This window comes from Oncorhynchus kisutch, linkage group LG15, assembly GCF_002021735.2.
Source record: "Oncorhynchus kisutch isolate 150728-3 linkage group LG15, Okis_V2, whole genome shotgun sequence".
NCBI lineage: Eukaryota > Metazoa > Chordata > Actinopteri > Salmoniformes > Salmonidae > Oncorhynchus > Oncorhynchus kisutch.
Window position 1 is genome coordinate 36,453,800 of NC_034188.2, and position 27,758 is coordinate 36,481,557.

The 27,758-nt window shown below is 43.4% G+C and overlaps 1 protein-coding gene across 1 annotated transcript in view; it reads right to left on the minus strand.

Moving 5' to 3' along the window:
• LOC109905263 (alpha-1,3-mannosyl-glycoprotein 4-beta-N-acetylglucosaminyltransferase B) overlaps positions 1-27,758 on the minus strand; it is a 222,983-nt gene that overhangs the window by 97,138 nt on the left and 98,087 nt on the right. Inside the window, exons 2-4 of the mRNA XM_020502541.2 lie at positions 11,503-11,682; positions 8,905-9,048; positions 5,063-5,196 (exon numbers count right to left, since the gene is read on the minus strand). Of these exons, the coding sequence (XP_020358130.1) occupies positions 5,063-5,196; positions 8,905-9,048; positions 11,503-11,682 (458 nt within the window). The remainder of the gene's footprint in view (positions 1-5,062; positions 5,197-8,904; positions 9,049-11,502; positions 11,683-27,758) is intronic.

A 27,758-nucleotide genomic window follows, 5' to 3' on the forward strand; every position in this document is an offset into this window, starting at 1 on the left:
CTGGAATCGAACCAGGGTCTGTAATGACTCCTCTAGCACTGAGATGCAGTGCCTTAGACCGCTGTGCCACTTGGTAGCCCCGTCTGGGCACTCTACCATAAAGACCTGATTGGTGGAGTGCTGCAGAGAGAGTTGTCCTTCTGGAAGGGTGACGGCCTACCGACGGTCACTGACAGAGCTCTATAGTTCCTCTGTGGAGATGCAAGACTATTCCAGAAGGACAACAATCTCAGCAGCACTCCACCAATCAGGCCTTTATGGGAGAGTGGCCAGACGGAAACCACTCCTCAGTTAAAGCACATGAAAGCCCGCTTAGGGTTTGCCAAAGGGCACCTAAAAGACTATCAGACCATGAGAAACAAGATTCTCTGGTGTGATGAAACCAATATTGAACTCTTTGGACTGATTGCCATGGGTCATGTCTGGAGGAAACCTGGCACCAACCCTACGGTGAAGCATGGTGGTGGCAGCATCATGCTGTTGGGATGTTTTCAGTGGCAGGGACTGGGAGACTAGTCAGGATTGAGGCAAAGATGAACAGAGCAAAGTACAGAGAGATCCTTGATTAAAACCTGCTCCAGAGCACTCTGGACATTAGACTGGGGTGAAGGTTCACCTTCCAACACGACAACGACCTGAGCACACAGCCAAGACTACACCGGAGTGGCTTCGGAACAAGTCTCTGAATGACCTTGAGTGGCCAGGCCAGAGCCCGGACTTGAACCTGATCGAACATCTCTGGAGAGAACTGAAAATAGCTGTGCAGCGACGTTCCACATTCAACCTGACAGAGCTTGAGAGGATCTGCATATTAGACTGGGAGAAACTCCCCAAATACAGGTGTGCCAAGCTTGTAGCGTCATACCCAAGAAGACACGAAGCTGTAACGCAGCCAAAGGTGCTTCAACAAAGTGCTGAGTAAAGTGTCTGATTACTTATGCAAATGTGAACATTTCTAAAAACCTATTTTTTCTTTGTCATTATGGGGTATTGTGTGTAGATTGATGAGGGGAAAAAAAAATTGAATCAATTTTAGAATAAAGGTGTAACGTAACAAATTCTGGAAAAAGCACTGAATGCACTGTATATAGTACCAGTCAAAAGTCTGGACACACCTACTCGTTCAAGGGTTTTTCTTTATTTTTACTATTTTCTACATTGTAGAATAAAAGTGATGACATCAAAACTATGAAATAACACACATGGAAGCATGAGGTAACAAAAAAGTTTTAAAGAAATCAAAATATATTTGAGATTATTTGCCTTGACAGATTTGCACACTCTTGGAATTCCATAAACCAGCTTCATGAGGTAGTCACCTGGGATGCATTTCAATTAACAAGTGTGCCATGTTAAAAGTTACTTTGTGGAATATCGTTTGTTCTTAATGCGTTTGAGACAATCAGTTGTCTTGTGACAAAATACGGGTGGCATACAGAAGAAAGCCCTATTTGGAAAAAGACCAAGTCCATATTATGGCAAGAACAGCTCAAATAAGCAAAGAGAAATTACAGTCCACAAAAACCACCAAGCGCTATGATGAAACTGGCTCTCATGAGGACCACCACAGAAAAGAAAGACTCAGAGTTACTTCTGCTGCAGAGGATAAGTTCATTAGAGTTAACAGCTTCAGCGATTGCAGCCCAAATAAATGCTTCACAGAGTTCAAGTAACAGACACATTTCAACATGAACTGTTCAGAGGAGACTGTGTGTATCAGGCCTTCATGAACGAATTGCTACAAAGAAACCACTACTAAATGACAACAATAAGAAGAAGAGACTTGCTTGGGCCAAGAAACACGAGCAAAGGACATTAGAACGGTGGAAATCTGTCCTTTGGTCAGATGTCCAAATTTAAGATTTTTGGTTCCAACTGCTGGGTCTTTGTGAGATGCAGAGCAGGTGAACGGATGATCTCTGCCTGTGTAGTTCCCACAATGAAGCATGGAGGAGGTGTGAATGTGTGGGGGTGCTTTGCTGGTGATACTGTCTGTGATTTATTTTGAATTCAAGGCACACTTAACCTGCATGGCTACCACAGCATTCCGCAGCGATACACCAACGCAACTGGCTTGAGCTTAGTGGGACTATCATTTGTTTTCCAACAGGACAATGACCCAACACACCTCCAGGCTGTGTAAGGGCTATTTGACCAAGAAGGAGAGTGACGGAGTGCTGCATCAGATGACCTGGCCTCCACTATCACCCGACCTCAACCCAATTGAGATGGTTTGGGATAAGTTGGACCGCAGAGTGAAGGAAAAGCAGCCAACAAGTCTTCAGCATATGTGGGAACTCCTTCAAGACTGTTGGAAAAGCATTCCAGGTGAAGCTGGTTGAGATAATGCCAAGAGTGCAAAACTGTCATCAAGGCAAAGGGTGGATACTTTGAAGAATCTCAAATATAAAATATATTTTGGTTTGTTCAACACTTTTTTGGTGAGTACATGATTCCATGTGTTATTTAATAGTTTTCTTGTCTTCACTATTATTTTACAATGTAGAAAAAAGTATTTAAAAAATATATTTTTACAGTATAACTATTGCAGCTGGAAACTGCTGAAACAGCAGATTGTTTTTTTAATGGAATATCAATAAAAAGCTATACAACTGGACTTCTTAAACTAGTTGAGTATCTGGAGCATCAGCAATCGTGGGTACAGGCTCAAAATGTCCAGAAACAAATAACTTTCTTCTGAAGCCATCATTGTCAATTTCTCGCATGGAATATAGCCTCCATTTCACGGAACAAGAATAGACTGACGAGTTTCAGAAGAAAGTCTTTGATTCAGGCTTTTTTGAGCCTGTAATCGAACCCACAAATGCAGACGGTCCAGATACTAAGCTAGTCTGAAGAAGGACAGTTTTATTGCTTCTTTAAATCAGCACAACAGGTTTCAGCTCTGCTAACATAATTGCAAAATAGCTTTCTAATGATCAATTAGCCTTTTAAAATGATAAACTTGGATTAGCTAACGACGTGCCATTGGAACACAGGAGTGATGGTTGCTGATAATGGGCCTCTGTACACCTATGTAGATATTCCATTAATGGGCCTCTGTACGCCTATGTAGATATTCCATTTCCTGCAACAATAGTCATGTACAACATTAACAATGTCTGCACTGTATTTCTAATCAATTTGATGTTATTTCAACGGACAGAAAATGTGCTTTTCTTTCAAAAATAAAGACATTTCTAAGTCACCCCAAACTTTGAACAGTAGTGTACATACAGTTGAAGTCGGAAGTTTACTTACACTTAGGTTGGAGTCATTAAAACTCGTTTTTCAACCACTCCACAAATTTCTTGTGAACAAACTATAGTTTTGTCAAGTCGTTTAAGACATATACTTTGTGCATGACACAATTTTTCAAACACTTATTTACAGACAGATAATTTCACTTATAATTCACTGTATCACAATTCCAGTGGGTCAGAAGTTTACATACACTAAGTTGACTGTGCCTTTAAAGAGCTTGGAAAATTCCAGAAGAATATGTCATGGCTTTAGAAGCTTCTGATAGGCTAATTGACATCATTTGAGTCCATTGGAAGTGTACCTGTGGATGTATTTCAAGGCCTACCTTCAAACTCAGTGCCTCTTTGCTTGGGAAAATCAAAAGATATCAGCCCCCAAAAATTGTAGACCTCCACAAGTCTGGTTCATTCTTGGGAGCAATTCCCAAGTGCCTTAACGTGCCTCGTTCATCTATACAAACAATAGTACGCAAGTATAAACACCATGGGACCATGCAGCCGTCATACCGCTAAGGAAGGAGACGCATACGGTCTCCTAGAGATAAATGTACTTTGGTGCGAAAAGTGCAAATGCTGGAGATAACAGGTACAAAAGTACCTATATCCACCGTAGAAGAAGCCAAAACCGGCATAAAATGGTTTGCAACTGTACATGGGGAAAAAAATCTCAATTTTTGGAAAAATGTCCTCTGGTCTGATGAAACAAAAATAGAACTGTTTGGCCATAATGACCATTGTTATGTTTGGAGGAGAAAAGGGGGATGCTTGCAACCTTCCAAACCGTCAAGCACGGGGGTGGCAGCATCATGTTCTGGGGGTGCTTTGCTGCAGGAGGGACTGGTGCACTTCACAAAATAGATGGCATCATGAGGGAGGAAAATGATAAAATTACCCCCGCACCGGTACCCCCCTGTATATAGCCTCATTATTTAGCAAATATTTTCTTAACTCTATTTTCTTAAAACCGCATTGCTGGTTAAAGGGCTTGTTAAATAAGGCTGTAAAGAATTTCACGGTAATGTCTACACCTGTTGACAAATAACATTTTATTTTAATTCGATACAGTACTTCAATAAATTGTTTCAACTGGTACCGGGGGACCTTCAGATGAGTGTTTTGAGGCCTGTGGGAGTCCTATTACACCTTTACACAGAAAGGTCATAGTGTGTAGCGCAAACTGCTTGGACTCTACAGACAGAAGTTGTATCGACTTTAGACAAGTCCCAAGATGCTTGTGGGGGGTAGCAGAGCAAAACGGAGATTCTCATCTTTCCATAGACGGGTCATAATAGGCCAAACCATTCGGACACTACAGATGATTTTGCGAGAAGACCGATTTTCAGAATGTCTCATGGTCTGACAAAAAGCGCTCTAGCTCTCACCTTTCACGGCAGATGCGGAAATGTTACATATGCGGATGCCGTGGATTGAGATGCATCCAATGCAAAGAAACATGTCTAGCTTAAACTGACAGATTTTTATGGGGATGTTTTTGTCATGCTTATTAGATTTCCGTGGGGGTGTGGACATCGACCTTAGGGAGTTAATATGGGTCAGACAAGTTAGTGATGGATAGTGTCTAGGCTATTAGCGGAGCAGTAGGGGATGTGTGTGCTAGTGGCAGTAGCCTGGGGTAGCATCACTCATTAGCTCTTCAGATCACTGACCTTTTATAGACACAGTACATATACACTCACAAGCACGCAAGCACGGACTCACTTCAAAAGCCATGACCACAGAAGGTCGGAACACACAGCAGACCACACACACACACACTCTCTCATTCTATAGTATCTCACCTCAGCGATGAATACCACAATGACGCAGTCCTCCTTCTCTGCGGCACTGAGCTCTGTCATCAGAGAACTGAGGGTGTCCGTCAGGTAGGAGTGGACCTCCCTCTTCACACTGGGCACGCCCATCACGATCGACACTGACGGGGACACACACAGACCAATCACAGTCAGTACAGGGAGAGAAAGAACCAACGACATGCTAGATTGTGTGGAATGAGCCAGTCAATAGAACTTATTACTGCGGTCACGTGGGTACAGATGAGAAAAATCCCTCAAATTCAGCCATTGGCGTGCATTCAAATTAGCCCCAAGGTTGCCTTGCTAAATCTTGTTCATTCTCTTATATTAAATACCATGTCTGTTTTCTCATTAGCTGGGAATGTTGTTGAAATGTTGATAAAACATACATTGGTGACATTGTCAATAACCTAACTGCAAGATGGTGCTGATAGAGATGGCAGCTTCGCTTCTAGTCTTTAGGAAACTGTGCAGTATTTTTTTTTTTTTAATGTATTATTTCTTACATTGTTAGCCCAGAAAACCTTAAGTCTTATTACATATTGCCGGGAAGAACTATTGGATATCATAGAGACGTCAACTTACCAGCACAACCAGCACTACGGCTAGGAACACGACTTTCCCAAAGTGAATCATTTGACTGCACCTCCCAGGACATTTGTACTGATTCCAGAGGCCGACCCAAAACAGCGCCGCTGGAGGAGAGGGTGCCGGAGCGGTTTTCTAGTGAGAATTCGGATGTGCGTACACCACCCACCGCTCTCGAGTATATTACTGGCTAATGTCCAGTCCCTAGTTAAGAAAGTCACCGAAATCAGGACAAGAGTTGCTTTCCAAAGAGATATCCAGGATTGCAACATACTCTGTTTCACGGAAACATGGCTAGCTGGTGACATGCTGTCGGAGTCCGTACAGCCAATGGGATTTTCAGTGCATCTCGCCAACAGGAATAGACATCTCTCCGGTAAGAAGAAGGGCGGGGGTGTATGTTTCATGATTAACAACTCATGGTGTAATTCTAACAACACACAAGAACTCAAGTCCTTTTGTTCAACTGACCTAGAATTCCTCACAATAAAATGCAGACCGTATTATCTCCCAATAGAACTCTCCTCTGTTATCGTCACAGCCGTGTATATCCCCCCGCAAGCGATACCAAGACGGCCATCAAGGAACTTCACTGGACTTCATACAAACTGGAAACCATATATCCTGAGGCTGCATTTATTGAAGATGGTGATTTTAACAAAGCTAATTTGAGGACAAGGATACCTAAAAATCTATCAGCATATCGATTGCAGTACACGAGCAACACGCACAACCATTGCTGCTCTAACTTCCGCGATGCATACAAGGCACTCCCCCGCCCTCCTTTTGGCAAATCCGACCTTGACTCCATCTTGCTGCTCCCCTCCTATAGGCAGAAACTAAAACATTTAAACAAGTGAAACCTCGTAAGGCTGCCATCCCAGACGGCATCCCTAGCCGCGTTCTCAGAGCATGGGCAGACCAGCTGGCTGGTGTGTTTACGGACATATTCAATCCCTATCCCAGTCTGCTGTCCCCACATGCTTCAAAATAACCACCATTGTTCCTGTTCCCAAGAAAGCGAAGGTAACTGAACTAAATGACTATCACCCCATAGCACGCACTCCTGTCATTATGAAGTGCTTTGAGAGACTCGTCAAGGATCATATCACCTCCACCCTACCTGCCACACTAGACCCACTCCAATTTTCTTACTGCCCTAATAGGTCAACAGACGATGCAATCGCCATCACACTGCCCTATCCCATCTGGACAAGAGAAATACCTATGTAAGAATGCTGTTCATTGACTACAGCTCAGCATTCAACACCATGGTACCCTCCAAACTCATCATTAAGCTTGAGACCCTGGGTCTCAACCCCGCTCTGTGCAACTGGGTCCTGGACTTCCTGACGGGCCGCCCTCAGGTGGTGAAGGTAGGAAACAACATCTCCACTCCGCTGACCCACAACACCGGGGCCCCACAAGGGTGCGTTCTCAGCCCCCTCCTGTACTCCCTGTTCAACCACGACCCCTTGCCCATGCACGCCTACAACTCAATCATCAAGTTTGCAGACGACACTACAGTGGTAGGCTTGATTACCAACACCGACGAGACAGCCTACAGGGAGGAGCTGAGGGCCCTCAGAGTGTGGTGTCAGGAAAATAACCTCTCACTCAATGTCAGCAAAACAAAAGAGATGATCGTGGACATCAGGGAACAGCAAAGGGAGCACCACCCTATCCACATCGATGGGACAGCAGTGGAGAAGGTGGAAAGTTTTAAGTTCCTCAGTGTACATATCACTGACAAACTGAAATGGTCCACGCACACAGACAGTGTGGTGAAGAAGGTGCAACAGCACCTCTTCAACCTCAGGAGGCCAAAACAAAATGTGGCTTGTCACCGAAAACACTCACTAACATTTACAGGTGCACAATTGAGAGCATACTGTCGGGCTTTATCACCGCCTGGTACGACAACTGCACTGCCCACAACCGCAGGGCTCTCCAGAGGGCTAGCATTCACTGGTTGAAGGTGAAGTAACTTTTGAGTTGGAGTTGACTGGTAACTATGACATGAATATATATCATTTACAACATTTGGACGGGAGCTATAATCCAGTTATAATACTTTTTTTTCAACATGTGCAGAGTGTGTGTCGGTATATCTTGAATTCAGGCCTGGCTGAACTTGTTCAATAGGGAAAGATTGCTTCCGTACCCCACTTCCGCTGAAAATGTAACTTTCCTGTGTGACCTTATTGTTCACGACAGAGACAGAATAACTTGTTTTCTGAAGAGTGAGTCGAAGAGATGGTGAGATGAAATAGATGAGGAGAGAGAAGTACAGAGAGAAAGGCTGTAGATTGTATATCTGGCAGGGGTGGAGAGTGGAATGACTTACAAGGACAATCTTGTCAACACAATAAAAATACAATGCCCTGTAAATGAATGATGGTGGTGAGTGATGGAAAGAAAGAGAAGAATACATTGTCAAGGCTGAATTACAATTCAGGTATTTTTTACCAACTTCCCATTCCCATAGGGAGGAAGTCCACATCAATAGCAGTGTTTCTGCAGCAACAGTTGATTATAATACCCTGTACTCGTCCTCACCATCCCTTCCTCTCCCATTGTGAGCTAACATAAGCAGACCCTAGCGGCTATCTTCTCCATTTAATACGCCCATAAAACATACTCTGATTACTGGAGGGGAGCTAGGGGTAGCGTCCTGGCTAGTGCTCTACGAGGCACCCTCACGGACTTGGCCCGAGGAATTGATTTAGGGGGGTTTCAGTGGCCTGAACATAAATCTCACACACATACACACACACACACGCACGCACGTACGTACGTACGTACACACACAAAAGCACAAGTGCTAGCAACATGCACACACCCACACACTTGTTAATAGCGCCTCTGAGAGCCTAGCTGGCTGTCTGGAGAGTATGGATGGCCTCTCCAGGGGGGTGGAGGTTTAGGGGGTGGGGGGGGCTAGCTCCCGACAGAGGGTGAAGTCTAAATGGGCTACTGGCACAGCCACAGTGGGGCAGAAAGCCAGAGAGGGGAGGTTGAGGATGAAAAAAATGGTCTGGACAGTAGACACTATTACTGTTCTGAGTGGAGGGAAGAGGTGGAAGTAAGAAAGGATGGAGATAAAAGAGAGAAAGAGAATGTGTGCATGTGTCTGCGTCCATGCGTGGCTGTGCTTGTGTGTGTGTCTGTGTGTGTGTGTGTGTGTGTGTGTGTGTGTGTGTGTGTGTGTGTGTGTGTGTGTGTGTGTGGGTGCTGACCCCCGGTGCGTCCCTGGCCCACGTGCACAGCGGGCTGCAGGCTGCTCTCCTTGGCCAGGAGATGGGGCAGGTGGTGGAAGATACTGGGCAGCTGGAGCACATTCTTATTGGTCGTCACATTCCACAGCTTCAGCTTGGTCTCGTCTGTCACACACACACACACACACACACACACACACACACACACACACACACACACACGGAAGAACGCATGCATGCAGACACGGAGCACACACACAGGGGTCAGAAGGGGATTAAAATGTTTTTATCAGAAGTCACACATTATTATTAATGTGGTTAAAATGAGAATGGATGCTACTAAAGGGCTCATTCATGTACAGTATGTTTGAGTAGCAATCTTTTCTTACTGACTTGATATACCATTCATATATAATTCAACCTAATCCTTACTGAAATGTCAGAATAACAGTTGAGAGAATGATTTATTTCAGCTTTTATTTCTTTCATCACATTCCCAATGGGTCAGAAGTTTGCATACACTCAATTAGTATTTGGTAGCATTGCCTTTAACTTGGGCCAAACATTTCAGGTAGCCTTCTACCAGCTTCTCACAATAATTTGGGTGAATTATGGCCCATTCCTCCTGACAGAGCCAGTGTAACTGAGTCAGGTTTGTAGGCCTCCTTGCTTGCTCCTTGGATTGTTGAATTTTACCCCTTTTTCTCCCCAATTTCGTGGTATACAATTGTTTTTGTAGCTACTATCTTGTCTCATCGCTACAACTCCCGCACGGGCTCGGGAGAGACGAAGATTGAAAGTCATGCGTCCTCCGATACACAACCCAACCAAGCCACACTGCTTCTTAATACAGCACCATCCAACCCGGAAGCCAGCCACACCAATGTGCACCTGGTAATCTTGGTTAGCGCGCACTGCGCCCGGCCCGCCACAGGAGTCCCTGGTGCGCGATGAGACAAGGATTTCCCTACCGGCCAAACCCTCCCTAACCCGGACGACGCTAGGCCAATTGTGCATCTGCCCCACGGACCTACCGGTCGCGGCCAGTTACGACAGAGCCTGGGCGCCCTTAACCACTGTACCACCTGGGAGGCCCCGAAAAATGAGTTTTAATGACTCCAACCTAAGTGTATGTAAACATCCGACTTCAACTGTGTATATATATAGATATATACATATATATATATCCAATTTGTCCTCCATTCTCGTGTATTAGTTATATCATTACTACCCACAGTACATTACTTAATGATTACAGAGAGGTTCATTTAGAGTGCAGCCCATCTTTCTGAATGGTTAGATACTGTTGTGAGGTTCACCCAAATAGTGGCGCCCACATATTCTGGACCATCCACCCTTACAGAGAGTTGTAATAGTTTAAAAAACAGTGTACGTGTTCTTATACAGTGCCTTCAGAAAGTATTTATACCCCTTGACACATTTTTGTTGTGTTACAGCCTGAATTCAAAATGAATTAAATATATGTTTTTCTTCCCCCAGCCATCTACACACACCATAATGACAAAGTGAAAACATGTTTTAACATTTATTGAAAATGAAATACAAAAATCTCATTTACATAAGTATTCACACCCCTTTGCTACGACACTCCAAATTGTGCTCCGGTGCATACAATTTCCTTTGATCGTCCTTGAGATGTCAATACAATGTTTGGAGTCCACCTGTGGCCAATTCAATTGTTTGGATATGATTTAGGATGCCTGGGGTTTGCAAAAAGGCATGTGAAAGACAAAGATCATAAGGAAAAAGATGATGTGGTCTGATGAGACAAACATTTTACTCTTGGCCTGAATGCAAAGCGCCATGACACACACAGCTCAACACCCATCACCATGGTGGTGGCAGATTCATGCTATGAGGATGCATTTCAGCGGCGGGGACTGGGAGACTGGTAAGGATAGAGCAAACAATGAATGGAGGCAAATACAGGCAAATTCTTGATGAGAAGCTGCTTCAAAATGCAAATAACCTTAGACTGGGGTGAAGATTTACATTCCCTGACTCCAAGCATACAGCCAAAGCTATTCTAGAATGGCTTCAGAACAAGAATGTGAAAGTCCTTGTGTGGCCCAGCCAAAGCCCAGACTTGAATCCCATTGTGTTGCTCACCACCACTCCTCATCTAACCTAACAGAGCTTGAGAAGATCTGCAAAGAACGGGAGAAGAGCCCCAAATCCAGATGTGCAAAGCTGATACAGACATACCAAAAAGAATCACAGCTGTAATCACCACCAAAGTTGCTTCTACAAAGTATTGACTCAAGGATGTAAATACTTATGTAAATGGTATATCTCTGTATTTCATTTTCAATACATTAGCAGAAATTTCTGAAAACATGTTTTCACTTTGTCAGAAAAAAAACGAATTAATCCATTTTGAATTCAGGTTGTAACACAACAAAATGTGAAATAAGTCAAGGGGTATGAATACTTTCTGAAGGCACTGTAGACGTGGCTTTACAGTTGCTTAAATTGTAACTGATTGTTGAAAAATCTAGCAAACTTATTGACTGATTCATTCTGACTGGTTGTAATTGGTTCTGACTAGTTCTGACTGGTTATAACTAGTTTTTCCTCCCTCCAGTCTGTTGGTCTAACCGGAAAGGCTGGCCCAGGTGCGGTTGATGTCCCTGAGGGCCTGCTTCTCGGCGATGGCCCTCTTGATCTCGTCCAGCACCAGGTTGAGCTCCTTGGAGCGCTTCAGGTTTTCCTGCTCGGCAGAGTGCAGACGCTCCCTCAGGCCCAAAAACTCCCGCTGGTAAATGTCCACCACATCACCTACAGAGAGAGAGAGAGGAGAGAGGTTTGTGAAAGTCTTAACAGTTATCTTGAGTCTTACTTTCTTCTGTGATTTGCTATTTTGCATAGTATTACATGATTTTAATTGCTTGAAGGGCAACACATTCATTGCTCGTTTCATGCCAATAAAGTATGTTCAAATTTTAATTTGAGAGGGGGAGAGGGAATGATGGCGAGAGGGAGAGAGAGAAGAAGAAGAAGAGAGAGAGACAGAGAGAGGAAGACATGAGAGCAATAGGGAAGAAAGAGCGGACCGTTACAGGGGGATACAGGTTGACAAAGTAATTTTACACAAACACATCAACTACACACCATAAACATAAATGTCACCTAGAGCATCTTGACATGGTTTTTATGAGGTACACAGACAAAACAGATACAGCACATAGGTAGTCCGTCCTTGGTGACTTTACGCAGCATTTAAAAGGAGTGATTTACCGTGGTCAGCGTGGAATACTTTTCAAGTCATTACCCCTCTTAACAACTTGATCAATAGGCACTATGCTCTGGACTGATATGCATCGATCCTAGTGGACGAATCACCTCACTTAACCCATAGATTGTTGGACCAAATCGATGGTAGCCTGGTCCCAGATCTGTTTGTGCTGTTTTGCCAACTACTATGGACGTACATGTACAGTGGGGCAAAAAGTATTTAGTCAGCCACCAATTGTGCAAGTTCTCCCACTTAAAAAGATGAGAGAGGCCTGTAATTTTCATCATAGGTACACTTCAACTATGACAGACAAAAATCCAGAAAATCACATTGTAGGATTTTTTATTAATTTATTTGCAAATTATGGTGGAAAATAAGTATTTGGTCACCTACAAACAAGCAAGATTTCTAAAAATGACAGGCCTCTCATCTTTTTAAGTGGGAGAACTTGCACAATTGATGGCTGACGAAATACTTTTTTGCCCCACTGTATGTTGTAGGGATATTCTGGGAACAACAGAGTCATTTCTATGCGTGTTATAAATCTGCTAGGGACGGGCCAGAGCTGAATCACAAATAGCCCCCTGTTCCCTACATAGTGCACTATATTTGACCAGTGCCTTGCTCAAGGGCACAGGTACAGATTCCCCCCCCCCCCCCCCCCCCCCCCCCCCCTATTTGGCTCAGGGATTCGAACCAGTCACCGGCCCAACACTCTAACCGCTAGGCTATCTGCCGCCCATTTGGGACAGAGTGCAGGTATTTCCAGGTCACTGACCCTTCTCTAAACTGCTCTGACTGATATTCCTCCCCGCCTCCATTCCTCCTTTATCTTCCTTCTTCCTCTTCCCACTGCTCTCCAGTAAAAGAGAAAAACACTGTCCCTGGATTTGTTTTTCACAGGATTATATTATATTTATACTGACACACACACACACACATTGCAGACTGACTTGCACACATACATACATGCTTTCACACACATTGTAGGCTATGCAGATAAGGATACACAGTGCGGAACATAATAATACATTTAATTTGTACGGCGCTTTTCATTACAGAGTTCTCTAAGCTCTACCGAGGGGGAAAAAATACACACACACACACACTCACCTTGGAATAGACACACACACACACACACGCATGTAAACACTTCCATAAGGGCGCACACACACAGTACTGGACATCCCGTCACATCGAAGCAGGTGGGAGCGAGTTCGGAAAAAAGCTCAATCTCAGGAAACAGCATGGGACTCCTGTTTCACTAATGCTATCTGAACCCAAATCCCGGTGTAATCCCTGATAGCACCTAGCCCTGATACACAAAACGTTAGCCTTACAGCAACCCAGGACTAGAGACGCATACATCTGACAGCAGGCACTTTTAATATTGCATAACTGGAAAGGTGGAGAGGTGAAAAGGCACAAGGACAATGCAATATCTACTGAGAGCATCTGGAATAGCTTAACAGAAACCCAACAAGGGAAGCACTTTATAATAACACCTTGTAAACAAACATTTACAATGGATTCGTATAGTGGTATAGTGGTCTCGTATAGTGGTCTCCTTTTTCGCTTACTGTACCACCAGCTGAGTCTTGCTCTGCCCGGAGTACCCCTGAAGTACCCCTTCATGTGCATTTTACCAGAAGGTCTTTGGCCACATGGCTTCCCTCAAGAACCCCCAGGGGTCCTAGGGAACCACTGGATTAGTAAATAGTTGATTAATATTTTATGAATCATTACTCCCAAATGTGTAAACGTTAGGTAAGCTAGTTTCGCGCACATTTATAAACAGCTTTTAAAGTATGTAATAATGACTCGGAAGATCGTAGATATTCCAACAGTACCCGATGCTCCTTAAGGTCTCAAAATGGTCAAGAACATACCAATGGTTAAACAATAAGCACATAAGACAGAGGATTTTTAAGGAAACATATTGAACATGTTAATCCAAAAAACACACTGTTGTAATAGTGTGAGGTGTAACCTCAGACACGGTACGCCGAGTAAAGTAACGTTTTTGGTTGGAAAAAGGCTAACGTTAGCGTTTGTTGGCAGTGGCTCTTCTACCAAACCAAAGTGTGGATTGCAGTGACCCCTTAGAGCAGTCGATAGAGCGCTTAAGAGGAAAGGTAACAAATATCGGAATTCATAATTCCGCTGAACTATCCCATTATGTTTTAAGGATTACTACCCTTAAAGGCCCAGTAAAAGTGTCGACAAACAAAGCAACGTGTGACAATAGTCTGCGGTTAAAAGACTGAAGCACTGGAGACTTTAAAGGTGTAATATTTTTTTATATATATTTTTTTACCTCAATCGCATATCAGTAGTAATGAAAGAATAAAAATCCACTAGAGACAAACTGTCCGGTCCGGTGTTCTGCCTGATAATTCATTGCACACAGGTCTAAATCAGAACCGGAACCAGGGGGGGGGGGGGCAGTGGAACTGACTTCAAAGTCCAGAGTTGAATTTGAGGTTTTTTTGAGACCTTAAAAGGAAAATTCCGCTCAAAAACTATCTTTTGATATCTTTTTTGATATCTTTTTTATCTTTTGACATTTGTTTCATTAGTCCACTGGCGATACAGTCCCGAACTGCATGTGCTTTGATTGAAACAAAACACAGGTATGCCAATGTTTGTTTACACCATCTGCTCTAAAACGCATTCAAATTAATTTAATACACCGTCGGCTACATAACTCAAGAATATCTTGCATACCCCCTTGAAACTGATTGAGATCAAATGGTTGGCATGCAGTTGCTGCATGGACGTTTCACGGTAAAACTCCCCGACTGACAGTGAGCGATGGAACGGGGGGGGGGGGGGGGGGGGGGGGGGCGGCGGTTACCTCCGGATCCGCAGCCGCGGCCTTTCAGGAATGGTGTCACACCTTCACACTAAGTCAGACAGACAGACATCCACACCTCCAGAAAGGAAGACGGCACATGCAGGCTCGATTGCTGGGTATTCAGAGAGTGAGTGAGAGAGAAAGAGTGCTGGTGTTTGTGCATATTATTTAAGTGTGTCTGTTGCGTTATTGGTCGGCGGATGCTATGAACCCCTATGCTAGCTCTTATCTTTCCTTACTTACAACTTGCAGTGCGTGTGTCAGCATGCAACTAGACAGAAATGAATTAATGCCTCATTATAATTTGATTTTTTTATTTTTTTAACAACACCAGCAGTTTACAAAGTTGTGGACATGGAAGAAAGCAGGGATAAAAGTAGAGGTATGAGATGAAAGTGTAGAAGAATGATAGTGTCTTACAGCATGAAGCTAGGGAAACTTTTCACTTCTCGCTGCGGCCCGGATATGATGAAACACAGGCTCAACAGCAGAGTTTAGCCTCTCTAAAGCATTGATAGCATTAAAGACTGTTGCTGCTGGGGGACAATGTCGACATTTTGCAATACTGTGTTGAGATTCTCTTCTTTTCAAATCAAATCAAATGTTATTAGTCATATGCGCCGAATACAACCCGTGTAGACCTTACAGTGAAATGCTTACTTACAAGCCCCTAACCAACAGTGCAGTTAAAAAAAATACAGGTAAGAATAAGAGATAAAAGTAACAAGTAATTAAAGAGCAGCAGTAAAAAAGAACAATACATACAGGGGGGTACCGGTACAGAGTCAATGTGCGGGGGCACCGGTTAGTTGAGGTAGTAGGTACATGTAGGTAAAGTTATTAAAGTCACTATGCATGGATGACAACAGAGTGGCAGTGGTGTGGAGGGGGGGGGGGGTGCAATGCAAATAGTCTGGGTAGCCATTTGACTAGATGTTCAGGAGTCTTATGGTTTGGGGGTAGAAGCTGTTCAGAAGCCTCTTGGACCTAGACATGGCGCTCCGGTACCGCTTGCCTTGCGGAAGCAGAGAGAACAGTCCATGACTAGGGTTGTCTTTGACCATTTTTAGGGCCTTCATCTGACACCGCCTGGTATAGAGGTCCTGGATGGCAGGAAGCTTGGCCCCAGTGATGTACTTGGCCGTTCGCACTACCCTCTGAAGTGCCTTGCGGTCAGAGGTGGAGCAGTTGCCATACCAGGCAGTGATGCAACCAGTTAGGATGCTCTCGATGGTGCAGCTGTAGAACCTTTTGAGGATCTGAGGACCGATGCCACATTTTTTCAGTCTCCTGAGGGGGAATAGGTTTCCTTTTCCCCTCTCCATCGGTGGTCTCCTTTTCCCCTCTCCATCGGTGGTCTCCTTTTCCCCTTTCCATCGGTGGTCTCCTTTGCCCCTCTCCATCGGTGGTCTCCTTTTCCCCCTCTTCTCGAGTGTGGCACACCACCAAAGAAACAGCATGCGTGGTCACTCAAAGAAGAAGGTCTTGCCCAAATTTGGTATGGTGAAGAAGAGTGAGTACTTGTGTGTGTGTGTCAGCCAGATCCACACCCTGGACCCGTGATACCTGGCAGAGAATCATACTCAACTATGAGGGATCCTAAAGGAAGGTGTGTGTGTGTATGTGTGTGACAGAGTAAGTTTTAATTTCTTGTCCTAATTCTTACTGATTTTGGGTTGTGTGTCTGTTGTGTAGATGCAGATACAGACAGATGGAAAGAAAGAGGAAGCAAACACACACACACACTTGTGCCTGGGTCTACGGTATGTTTATTTTTCCGACACTCATTAGCGAGACACAATAGTTCCCCGGTCACGTCTGCTTGGCTGATCAAAAATGCTACAGCACTTCCCAGACTAAACACATACACACAATCTCCACCCCCCACCCCCCACCGACATACAAACACACACTTTCCCCTTCCTAATGTGGAGTTTTAATTATCATTCTGCAGAATTGCTTATCTCCGGTAGCTTAATTATCTAAATCACTGGACGGTTGTGTATTAACTGATTACAGAGCCCATCTAGATGGGAGGCCGCATGCTGCATTGCTGCAAAACAAAACAAAATTGCATAATGCATAATACATGGCTATGGAATATTGCATTATGAAAAGGGCCAACCTCATCAAGACCTGTTTTGTTTGCTTGTGTATGTGTGAGGGAGAGCGAAAGAGCGAGAAAGTGTGCAAATGAACTATGCGTGTTATTTTGTAGGTGTGTGTCTGCATTATGTTACACATATTATGTGATTGTGTATGTGTGTGCATGCATGTGTCTATGCATATATACGCTTGTGATTGTGCGTCATTCAAGCAGAGATGATTACTTTCCCAGATCTGATGGTTTTCAGGTCTGGCGCCTTAACTTCTTATGGCTGGGGGGCAGTATTGAATAGCTTGGATGAATAAGTTGCCCAAACTAAACGGCCTGCTCCTCAGTCTCAGTTGCTAATATATGCATATTATTATTAGTATTGGATAGAAAACACTCTAAAGTTTCCAAAACTGTCAAAATATTGTCTGTGAGTATAACAGAACTGATTTTAAAAAATCAAACCAGGAAGTGGCTTCTATTTTGAAAACTCCATGTTCCATAGCCTGCTTTAGCTCCATTTAAAGGGATATCAACCAGATTCCTTTTCCTATCGCTTCCTCGAGGTGTCAACAGTCTTTAGACATAGTTTCAAGCTTTTATTTTGAAAAATGAGCGAGAAAGATAACATTGCGTCGTTGTATGGCAGGGTGCCAGCAGCGTTTTGTATGCGTAACAGAATTTGGGCAGCCATTGCCTTTCCCTCTCCTACTGAAAAAGACAGTTGCGGTTGATATATTATCGATTATATATTTTAAAAACAACCTGAGGATTGATTATAAAAAACGTTTGACATGTTTCTGTGGACATTACGGATACTATTTGGAATTGGTCTGCGTTGTCGTGATCGCTCTTTCCTGTGGATTTCTGAACATAACGTGCCAAACAAAATTTTGGATATAAAAATAATCTTTATGGAACAAAAGGAACATTTATTGTGTAACTGGGTGTCTCGTGAGTGATAACATCCAAAGATCATCAAAAGGTAAACGATTAATTTGATTGCTTTTCTGAATTTCGTGACCAAGCTACTTGATGCTAGGTGTACATAATGTTTTGTCGAGCGATCGAAAAACTTACAAACGCTTGGATTGCTTTCGCTGTAAAGCATATTTTCAAAATCTGACACGACAGGTTGATTAACAATTGGCTAAGCTGTGTTTTTTTATATTGCACTTGTGATTTCATGAATATAAATATTTTTGGTAATATTATTTGAATATGCAATTCAGCGATTGTTGATGACAATTATCCCGTTAACGGGATGGCAGCCATAAGAAGTTAAAGCAGTGGTTCCCAAACTGTGGGGCGTGAGGGGTCAGAGCATATATACAGTGCATTCAGGGAGTATTAAGACCCCTTGACTTTTTCGACATTTTGTTACGTTACAGCCTTATTCTAAAATGGATTAAATAAGTGTTTTTCCTCATCACTCTACACACAATACCCCATAATGACAAAGCAAAAACAGTTTTTTTGAATATTTTGCTAATTTATAAAAAGATAATACAGAAATACCCTTTTTATTTAACTTTTCTCCCCAATTTCATGGTATCCAATTGTTAGTAGTTACTGTCTTATCTCATCGCTACAACTCCCATACAGAGTTTGATTGGAGTCCACCTGTGGTAACTTCAAATGATTGGACATGATTTGGAAAGGCACACACCTGTCTATATAAGGTCCCACAGTTGAAAGTGCATGTCAGAGCAAAAACCAAGCCATGAGGTCGAAGGAATTGTCCGTAGAGTTCCGAGACAGGATTGTGTCGAGGCAATGATCTGGGGAAGGGTACCAAAATTGTCTGCAGCATTGAAGGTCCCCAAGAACACAGTGGCCTCCATCATTCACCAAATAGCTGTGAAGCGGCACTCCCCATCCAATCTGACAGAGCTTGAGAGGATCTGCAAAGAAGAATGGGAGCAGCTCCCTAAATATAGGTGTGCCAAGCTTGTAGTGCCATACCCAAGAAAACTTGAGGCTGTAAACGCTGCTAAAGGTGCATCAACAAAGTACTGAGTAAAGGGTCTGAATACTTATGTCAATGTGATATTTCAGTTGAGGACAGTTTGCGTCATGAACAGCACCCATAGAAACAGACATGGCACACACAGGGGTTTGGGAACCCATGCCTTAGAGGATTATGGGAAATAGCTAACCTTTGAACTATAGCTGTGTATGTACGTACATGGTCTGTGTGTGTGTGTGTGTGCACGCCTGTGCATGCATTGACTAGAATTTAAAGACCTCGTCAAAAGCCGTCCACAATAGGACCCTATCAGCTAATATGCATACTTTCTTCACCATAGACAATCAATCATTCAAATGATATAATCACTAAGCAAGTGATGTCAGCATCCACATCAGGTCAAATGTGTACATACAATCTACAGCATAGTGCATACAACCCACTACATAGGGGAGTGTCAAGCTTAGGGCAAGATTTCTCTCTCTATTCAACAGATCAGCAATATTCACTGAATACCCAAAAGATTTAGGAAGACTTGAGACATTTGTCCCGCCTCTTTTCCCATTGGATCCGAGCAGTAAAATCCTCTGAATTCATGAGGATTGTCCATCAAAACCCAGTAGTTTGCTAAAATTAGAAGAAAGAAAAACTGAAAACCAAACCAACCATAAACTACTTCAAACTAGTGAGTACCAGAGGCCACATGTATAGACGTTTGGACTGACACATCATGCCAAGGTAGTGAGAGAGAGTCACATTTCAGGACATGGAATGTGTAATGTCGAACAGTAACATGAGCCTGGCAGCGATGATGTGCGGTGAGATCGTCATAGTACTCTACAAATCGGTTTCTCCTGTTCCTGTTGTTCACATTTTTTAAAAGGAAAGACAGCAGTTGCTTTTACACACAGACCTAAAACTGATGATTTCAAAAAGACATGGACGAACAGTCATAGCATCGTTGAAAGACCTTGATCATCTGAAAGCTTCGCTATTGACACACCAACAAAGCGACAAACTAAGTCACTATGTACTCAGCCTGATACTCTAATTACACACTAATCCTAGATTAGTGGTCCATAAAACCACCTATCAACAAAGACTGATGTCATGTAACTCACTCGGCAAAGGCATAGACCCACCCCAACATGTTCAACTCAGAATAACACTTAACCGAACCCACACAATACTAAAGCACCCAAACCCACTCAACTTTGCACTTTCACTCACAGGTGCATACACACGCAAACACAATGTTATTTTTTCATCATGGGGAACTAACATTGATTTCCATTTTTTTTTAAATTGCCTAACCCATTACCCTAATTGTAACCCTTAACCTAACTCCTAAACTTAATGGGTAAGTGGGAAATGTCCCCACTAAGGATATTTTTTCTTGTCTAACTATCCTTGTGGGGACTTGAGATTTTAGGTCCCCACAAGGATAGAAGAACCAACCCTCGTGAAAGTCAGGGTATAAATGTATGGTGCAAAGAGTGGGCTTGGACTATGAAAGAATCTTGTCAAGGCCAATGATAAGGCAAGGGTGGGAGGAAGGGTAAGTGTTTGGTTGCCATTGGAATCTGGTGTCCTGTTGCATATTCCTCAAGTTTCCACACGACATGGTTAAGATCCATCCGAAAAGAGAAATGTGTGTGTGCGCCCCATCCATTTAGACATAGAGAATAGGGCACCAAGTGGCACACACATGGACGGATGCAAACACACACACAAACTCTCTCCCCCTACTCCAAATGGACTTTGTGATTGCACTGCAGTCGCCTGTGGTGTGGTTATACTTCCAGGCATAAGAGAATTAAGAGAATACTGTGTGTGTGTGTGTGTGTGTGTGTGTGTTTTAGAGAGAGCGAGAGAGAACACGATACAGCACACATTCAGAACAGACTAGAACTGTAATGGGACACTAATGCTATTATACACCACTCTTACAGAGTCTGCAGCCTGTCCAGCTAAATTGGCCGCACCTGCACTCTCTCTCACTCACATGGACACAAGCACACATCTGTCAAAAACATACAAACAAGTAAACAAAGACCTAAAGAAAACACACTGTGACCATACAGCCACATGCTTATTGACACCCAGAAGTTACATTCACTTTGACAAAGCCACATTCACTTTGACAAAGCCAACACAGAGCCTACGTGTCTCAGTGGTGTGTGTGTGTGTGTGTGTGTGCGCGCGTGCGTCTGTGCGATTTAAGGACCTCTCCACCGCGTGCGTGTGTATTTGTGGTGAGAAAAAGGGGCCATGGTGGCTCCTGAATAATACCATTAGGCCTGTTATCCTTGCATCACATTTCTACACAGGCATCCTGGATGGAGGGATCAATACCTTTCCCTGGAGGGAGATGAGAGGTATAGAGGGGAGGGGGGACAGTGCGTAGAGGTGGATTCAAGGAAGGTAGGAAGTGGGGAATCAAATTATCCTAGGGCAGACTGATAGAGCACACTGATAGGAGAAGGAAAGACCCCCGCCCCCCCAACAAATACACCCACCATGTCCACATTTCCATCCTCATGGCTTTGCTTCCTCGCACACAGACCAGATTGACCTGGCTAACTGGCTGTCCCCAACGAGTGTTCCCTATCAAGTATCCCTTAACGAGGCCTACGGCATATGGTGCTCACTCAGTCTCAGTCCCTCTGCCTCTCTCCATTTGTTTAGCTGCTAGGGGGTCTCTTTGAAACAGGGTCATGGGCGATGTGAGAGTTTGTGTGAGAAACACAGAGAGAGAGAGAGAGAGATGGGACAGAGGGGGAGAGAGAGAGTGTGTGTGTGTGTGTGTGAGAGAGAGAATGAGAGTGGGAGAGAAAAAGAGAGTGCGAGAGAAAAAGAGAGTGCGAGAGAAAAAGAGAGTGCGAGAGAAATAGAGTGAAGGTCAGAGGTAACAGGACAGGAAAGAAAAATAAATAAAGTAACATAGATCTGCTGTATCAGAGGCCGACCAAGACCAGAATAGATAACCATCCACCACCACTACCACTTTACGGTGAAAAATGAATTTGTTTGGGGCAAAAGTGCAATTTGCAATAAACGAGAGGAGATGAGAGGATAGGAAATGGAGTTATCCGAGTCAACTGGCCATGCCTGGGAGACAGAGAGCAGGTGGGGTTACTATAGGGCAGGCGGAATGTAAAAACACCAGGGGAGAATGACTGCCCCTTCTCTTTGAAGCCCCGGATGTTTAAGGATGAACGCGGTAAAGCAGGCATTGTAAGCAGAAAACAGGATCCACCATTATAGTGAATGGAAAATGACTATCTTCATGGTCAATCGTCGACTAAATAAAATACATTATGGAAGACAATCATGGTAGCAATAATTGCTTCTGATAAACTCAATTATTTTAAAATGGCAGCCTGCAGTACCCCGGTCGGTCATCAACTTGAGTTGGTCAATGAGAGGGGGCAGAGAGATAAGAGATAAGCCTACAGTAGGTGCTTTCCAGCAAACAGGATTCGGCACAATTGAGGTGCATTGTCAAATGACATGTTGGTTTGTGGAAATGTGTTTCTACTGACTAATAGTTTTATTTTACATAACAGGGAAGTTGAAGCTGAAAAGTGAATGTGCAATTTGAGGAGGTGAGTGTATGAGTAATGTAATGAGTGTCGCATGTTTGTGTATATGAGTGCCTATGTGGGTGCGGTGCATATGCAAGTGTGTGTTTATGTTTGCGAGAGATCAAGTGTCTGAGTGTCTGTGCGCGCCACATCCCACCACACACACACACACACACACACACCAAAAGAGAGCAGTAATTATCCAGACCCTAGTCTCTGAGTGTGTCTGGGTAGACTGGTGCCAGCTGTGCCTTCGGTGCCAGACCAGTGGTGCCAGTTGGGTGCCATCCCATTATGACAGCCACAGCCTAATCTCCGCATTTATCAGAAATCATATCCTTATAAACCATAGCTCATTTCCTGCAACAACCACAGTTAACATCATCATACATAAGACTATTGGGTTGGTGTGGTTTACGTTTAGTCAATCATGAGTTTTCCTAGTACTAGAAGTTGGTCATGCACTTAAGGTAAGCTAAAAACAAATGTATGCCAATTCTTGAAGTCTGTACACTATCATTGCTCAAGAAGGACTGCAGACAAGGAGAGGAAGCCTCTTCGACTATTCAGATGTTGCCCAAGACTTCCAAAGAAGTTGGGCTCACATGCTGACCAGACCACTCACATTGCGTGTGCGAGCGTTGCAAAATAAATGTGCACATACTGTACATAAACTGCTAGCGTGTCAACAAGCGTATGCGTAGCCAGGCGCTACATCGAACTTGGTTCCATTTTCTACACTTGACACACTTCCGCCTCTCCCATCTCCTCATTGGTTTATAGGAGCACATTCTCACGTCAGTGATTGAAAAATGAACTGAGGTCCACACTCCAGTCCAGTTGGTGGTGGTAACGCACCTTAAAGTTAGTTGCCAACCGCCATATAATGTCCACAGACGAAGAACAAGAAGACTACTACTCTACTACTGAAGAAGGAGCGGTTACTTGAAACTAAATTAAATGTCCCCTTTAATCTGTGGATTAATTGTCGGTGTAGAGAACACACAATGTTTTCTGACTCAAAATTGTTCAAAAATCTATAAAGATCCAGAAAAAAAAGGACGTTGTACATTTCAGGTAAAATAACAACCCAATGTTTATATCCCAGGACAAATTAGCTAGCAACAGCAAGCTAGCTAGCTAAATGTCCATGAATGTTTCATGAGTTTTGACCTGTCCCCAAATTAATTTAGTTGGTTCAGAGTTAGTTTTGATATTTCAACCTGCGTGTCCTGATCGCGACTGGTGTGGACGGCCAAAATCAGCACGTGCGTGCCCCGTGTTGTTAGCATGGACTGCAAAATGGATATCCTGACCTATTGCCCAACGAGTCTTCTAACTGCTGACAATATAACCCGATGAAGACAGCTTGGCTGTCAAAACGTTGGTTATAAAATGATTGCATCTGAGCTCCTGAAGTAACTCTACTTTTCTTTGTTTGTGTGTTCTACTCCACTAGCCAGCACCTCACCAAAACAGGTGTGTGTGTTTATTTCGCCTCCAGCCAAAATCCATCCAAGAAGCTACAGTAGGGTTAGAGAGACTCTTTCCTATCTAGGGGAAACCTAATGGCAGAATTACCTGGGAAGCCTCAGGTCCACAGTCTTAAATTAAACCTGACTGTAATCTGGAGAGGAAGAGCACACTGGCCGGTATTATCCATAGGGCCCGCGGTGCCCTCTCATCTCATCCTTTCATTTTCGCTCTATCCTCTTCCTTTCATCTCCTACTCCTGGACAAATACTAACAGTCTTTGTTTCCCAGGCACAAAGACGCTTCTGGGAAATAACTGAACAGGACCTAGTCTATATTGGTGTTTGCGTGTGAGTGAGCCATAGGGATATACAGGTACCTTCCAAAATAAAGGAAACACCAACATAGTGTCAGTGTTGGGCCACCACGAGCCAAAGCAGCTATAGATTCTACAAGTGTCTGCAGCTATTAGAGGGACGCGACGCCATTCTTTCTTCGAGAAATTCCAGCGTGGTGGAAAATGCTGTCTCAGGCGCGGCTCCAAAATCTCCCATAAGCGTTCAATTGGGCCGAGTCATGTGAAATGAGACGGCCATGGCATATGGTTTACGTCGTCGTCATGCTCATCAAACCATTCAGCAACCACTTGTGCTCTGTGGATGGGGGCATTATCATGGTAACCAAATTGATGGCCTGCCCAGCATTTTTTTACATGACCCTAAGCATGATGGGATGTTAATTACCTAATTAACTCAGGAACCAAACCTGCGTGGAAATAAAATAGCATTTTATTTAACCTTAAGGCTAGCCTCTTCTCCACGGTGTTCTATGAGAATCACCACTCCTAGAGCAGTCTTCTAAGTTAAACCTTTCTAAAGGTCCATTAGAACACATTATGCACATTGAGTTTGAAACAAGAGCTACAAGAAGAACTAAGAAGCTAACATGTGGCTAGCAGCTGGGTTGTTCCATTTGATTATATTCACTTTGAAATTATATCAAACTCAACCGTTTATATTTTCTATAGATGAATACATGTATATCTCATGGTACGGTGGGGTGTGCAAAATTGGTCAACTTTGGGCAAACTTTGTGCACCTCTATCTCCTGAATGTTTTGGCATTCAGGTCCAAAAAGCCACTTTCTGACCACTTCTACCATGGGCAAAAATGTAAGGAAGGTTTCATTCAAATCAAAAGGGGTATGGTCAAAAAGTGATTGAAATCTAATGGAACAACCTGGCTATTAGTGGGGAAAAAAACACTAAGCTATGGAAGTCCAACTGTAAAAAGGCTAACAAAGAATAGCACTATTTGATGTGAAAATATTTGATGATGTGCAAATAATGGAAAGTATGGCTTAGATCTGGAAGGCATCAAGTACTCAAGGATCACCCTTACAGGTGTAGGATCTTCATTTGATCACCCTGTTGCAGGATAACTCCTGCAATGCAGGACATTTTAAACTTGTAGTGTACTTCAGGTTAAAAAAAGCTTCACATTTCCTGTTGCTGCAGAGATTATTTTCCTGCTGTAGCAAACTGGCTCAAATTAAGATCCTGCATCTGTATGGTGACTGAGGCTTTAGTAGTGAAGTAAGGGTGTGTGTAAATGAGGCATGTCTACTAAGTAAGAATGAGAGAGAATGAGCATATTGGAGACACATATTTTCCTCAGATTACACAGACCCACAAAGGATTTGTTTTCCAATTCAATTTTGATAAACTCCCTACTGGGTGAAATACCAGTGTGCCATCACAGCAGCAAGATTTGTGAACCTGTTGCCACAAGAAAAGGGCAACCAGTAAAGAACAAACACCATTGTCAATACAACCTATATTTATTTTCCCTTTTTGCACATCATCACAACACTGTATATAGACATAAAATGACATTTGAAACGTCTTTATTATTTTGGATCTTTTGAGTGTAAATGTTAACTATTCATTTTTTTATTGTTTATTATCTATTTCACTTGCCTTGGCAATGTCAACATATGTTTATCATGCCAATAAAGCCCTTAAATTGAGAGAGAGAGCGAGAGAGAGCAGAGAGAGAGCAGAGAGAGAGAAGAGAGAGAGAGAGAGAGCGAGAGAGAGCAGAGAGAGAGCAGAGAGAGAGAGAGATGCTAAGTTAGTGTGCTGGGTATTTCACACCCCATCTGTGCAAATGAGAAAAAGAGGAGGAGTTGGAAGTTGAGAATACTAACTAGCAAGAGAGATATAAAGGATGCGCAAACAGTACAGGAAGGGAGATGATGGAGAAAATGAGGGAAATAGATTGATAGACGATGGAGAGAGTGAGGTGAGAATAAAGTGGGTTGGCATGTATTGAAGAGGAGCCAGTTAACAAAAACGTCACTTTTGGGGCAAATAAATCCCAATAGTTGAATAAGCTTGACATCAAGTCATGCATGTCGACAGAAATGCACTCGTCATTCATGTGTTACTGCGTCTATAGGTGGACGATCCAAATAAAGTGCATTTGTTTTAACTCATGCAGCACCGGAAAATTAGACCAAAGGTTTTTTGCTGCCGTGACTTTGATACAAACACACTCATCAACCGCTCCCCTCTTCTTCCTCCCCTTTCCTCATCCCCCTTTCACCTGTCTCTCTGTCTCTGCAGCTTGAGGCCCGCTCCCCTCTTCCTCCTCCCCTTTCCTCATCCCTCTTTCACCTCTCTCTCTGTCTCTGCAGCTTGAGGCCCGCTCCCCTCTTCCTCCTCCCCTTTCCTCATCCCTCTTTCACCTCTCTCTCTGTCTCTGCAGCTTGAGGCCCGCTCCCCTCTTCCTCCTCCCCTTTCCTCATCCCCCTTTCACCTCTCTCTCTCTGCAGCTTGAGGCCTGCTCCACAAGTTTAAATAATAGCATATCGCACTAACAAGGCGTAGGAGCTCCAGTGGCTGCTGTAGGACAACCTAAACTGAATGTCTGCAGATGGCTGAGAAGTCCGTATCTCTTGTGCACATACATAGACACAGACAGACAGACACACACACACACACACACACACACACAAAATGGGATAACAACGCGAGATGGCACACGACACTATTCATAAGTATTGTGACAAAACGTGCGACCTGTTTTGAACAATCATGTTAGGACAGATGCCCGACTGAGCGTTCTACTCGGGTGCATTGTCAATGGGCGCTGATGAAGATTTCATTAAAAGGGCATTACAGTGGCTTGGAAATACAATTACATTTCTAAAGGAGGAAAATAATTAGTAGGAAAACCTTTTGTCATCATTGGGATGTCGCCAGATTGACTTTAGATGCAGTATAATGTTAGCTCGCCAAGATTGAGGGGAAACCATCAAATTTTTGCTAGCTAATGTTAGCATTGCTTGATATTTTTGATGAACTTTGCTAGCTAATGAAAACATTGCCATCTGTCTAAAGTAAATTTGATGACATGATAATGCTGATAATTCCTACTAAATATTTGGAAATACGATGCGATGGCAAGCGACTATAGTTTAATATTTGAAGAAACGGTCATTAGCCACCGTTTCCACTGCAATGGCACAGATCTAAGATCAGATAAATGGCAGACAGAGGGACTTCAGAGCACCTAAACCCCTAAAATAACAACTGTTGCATTCAGCAATGTGGAACTCTGAGGTCAATGCTCTGG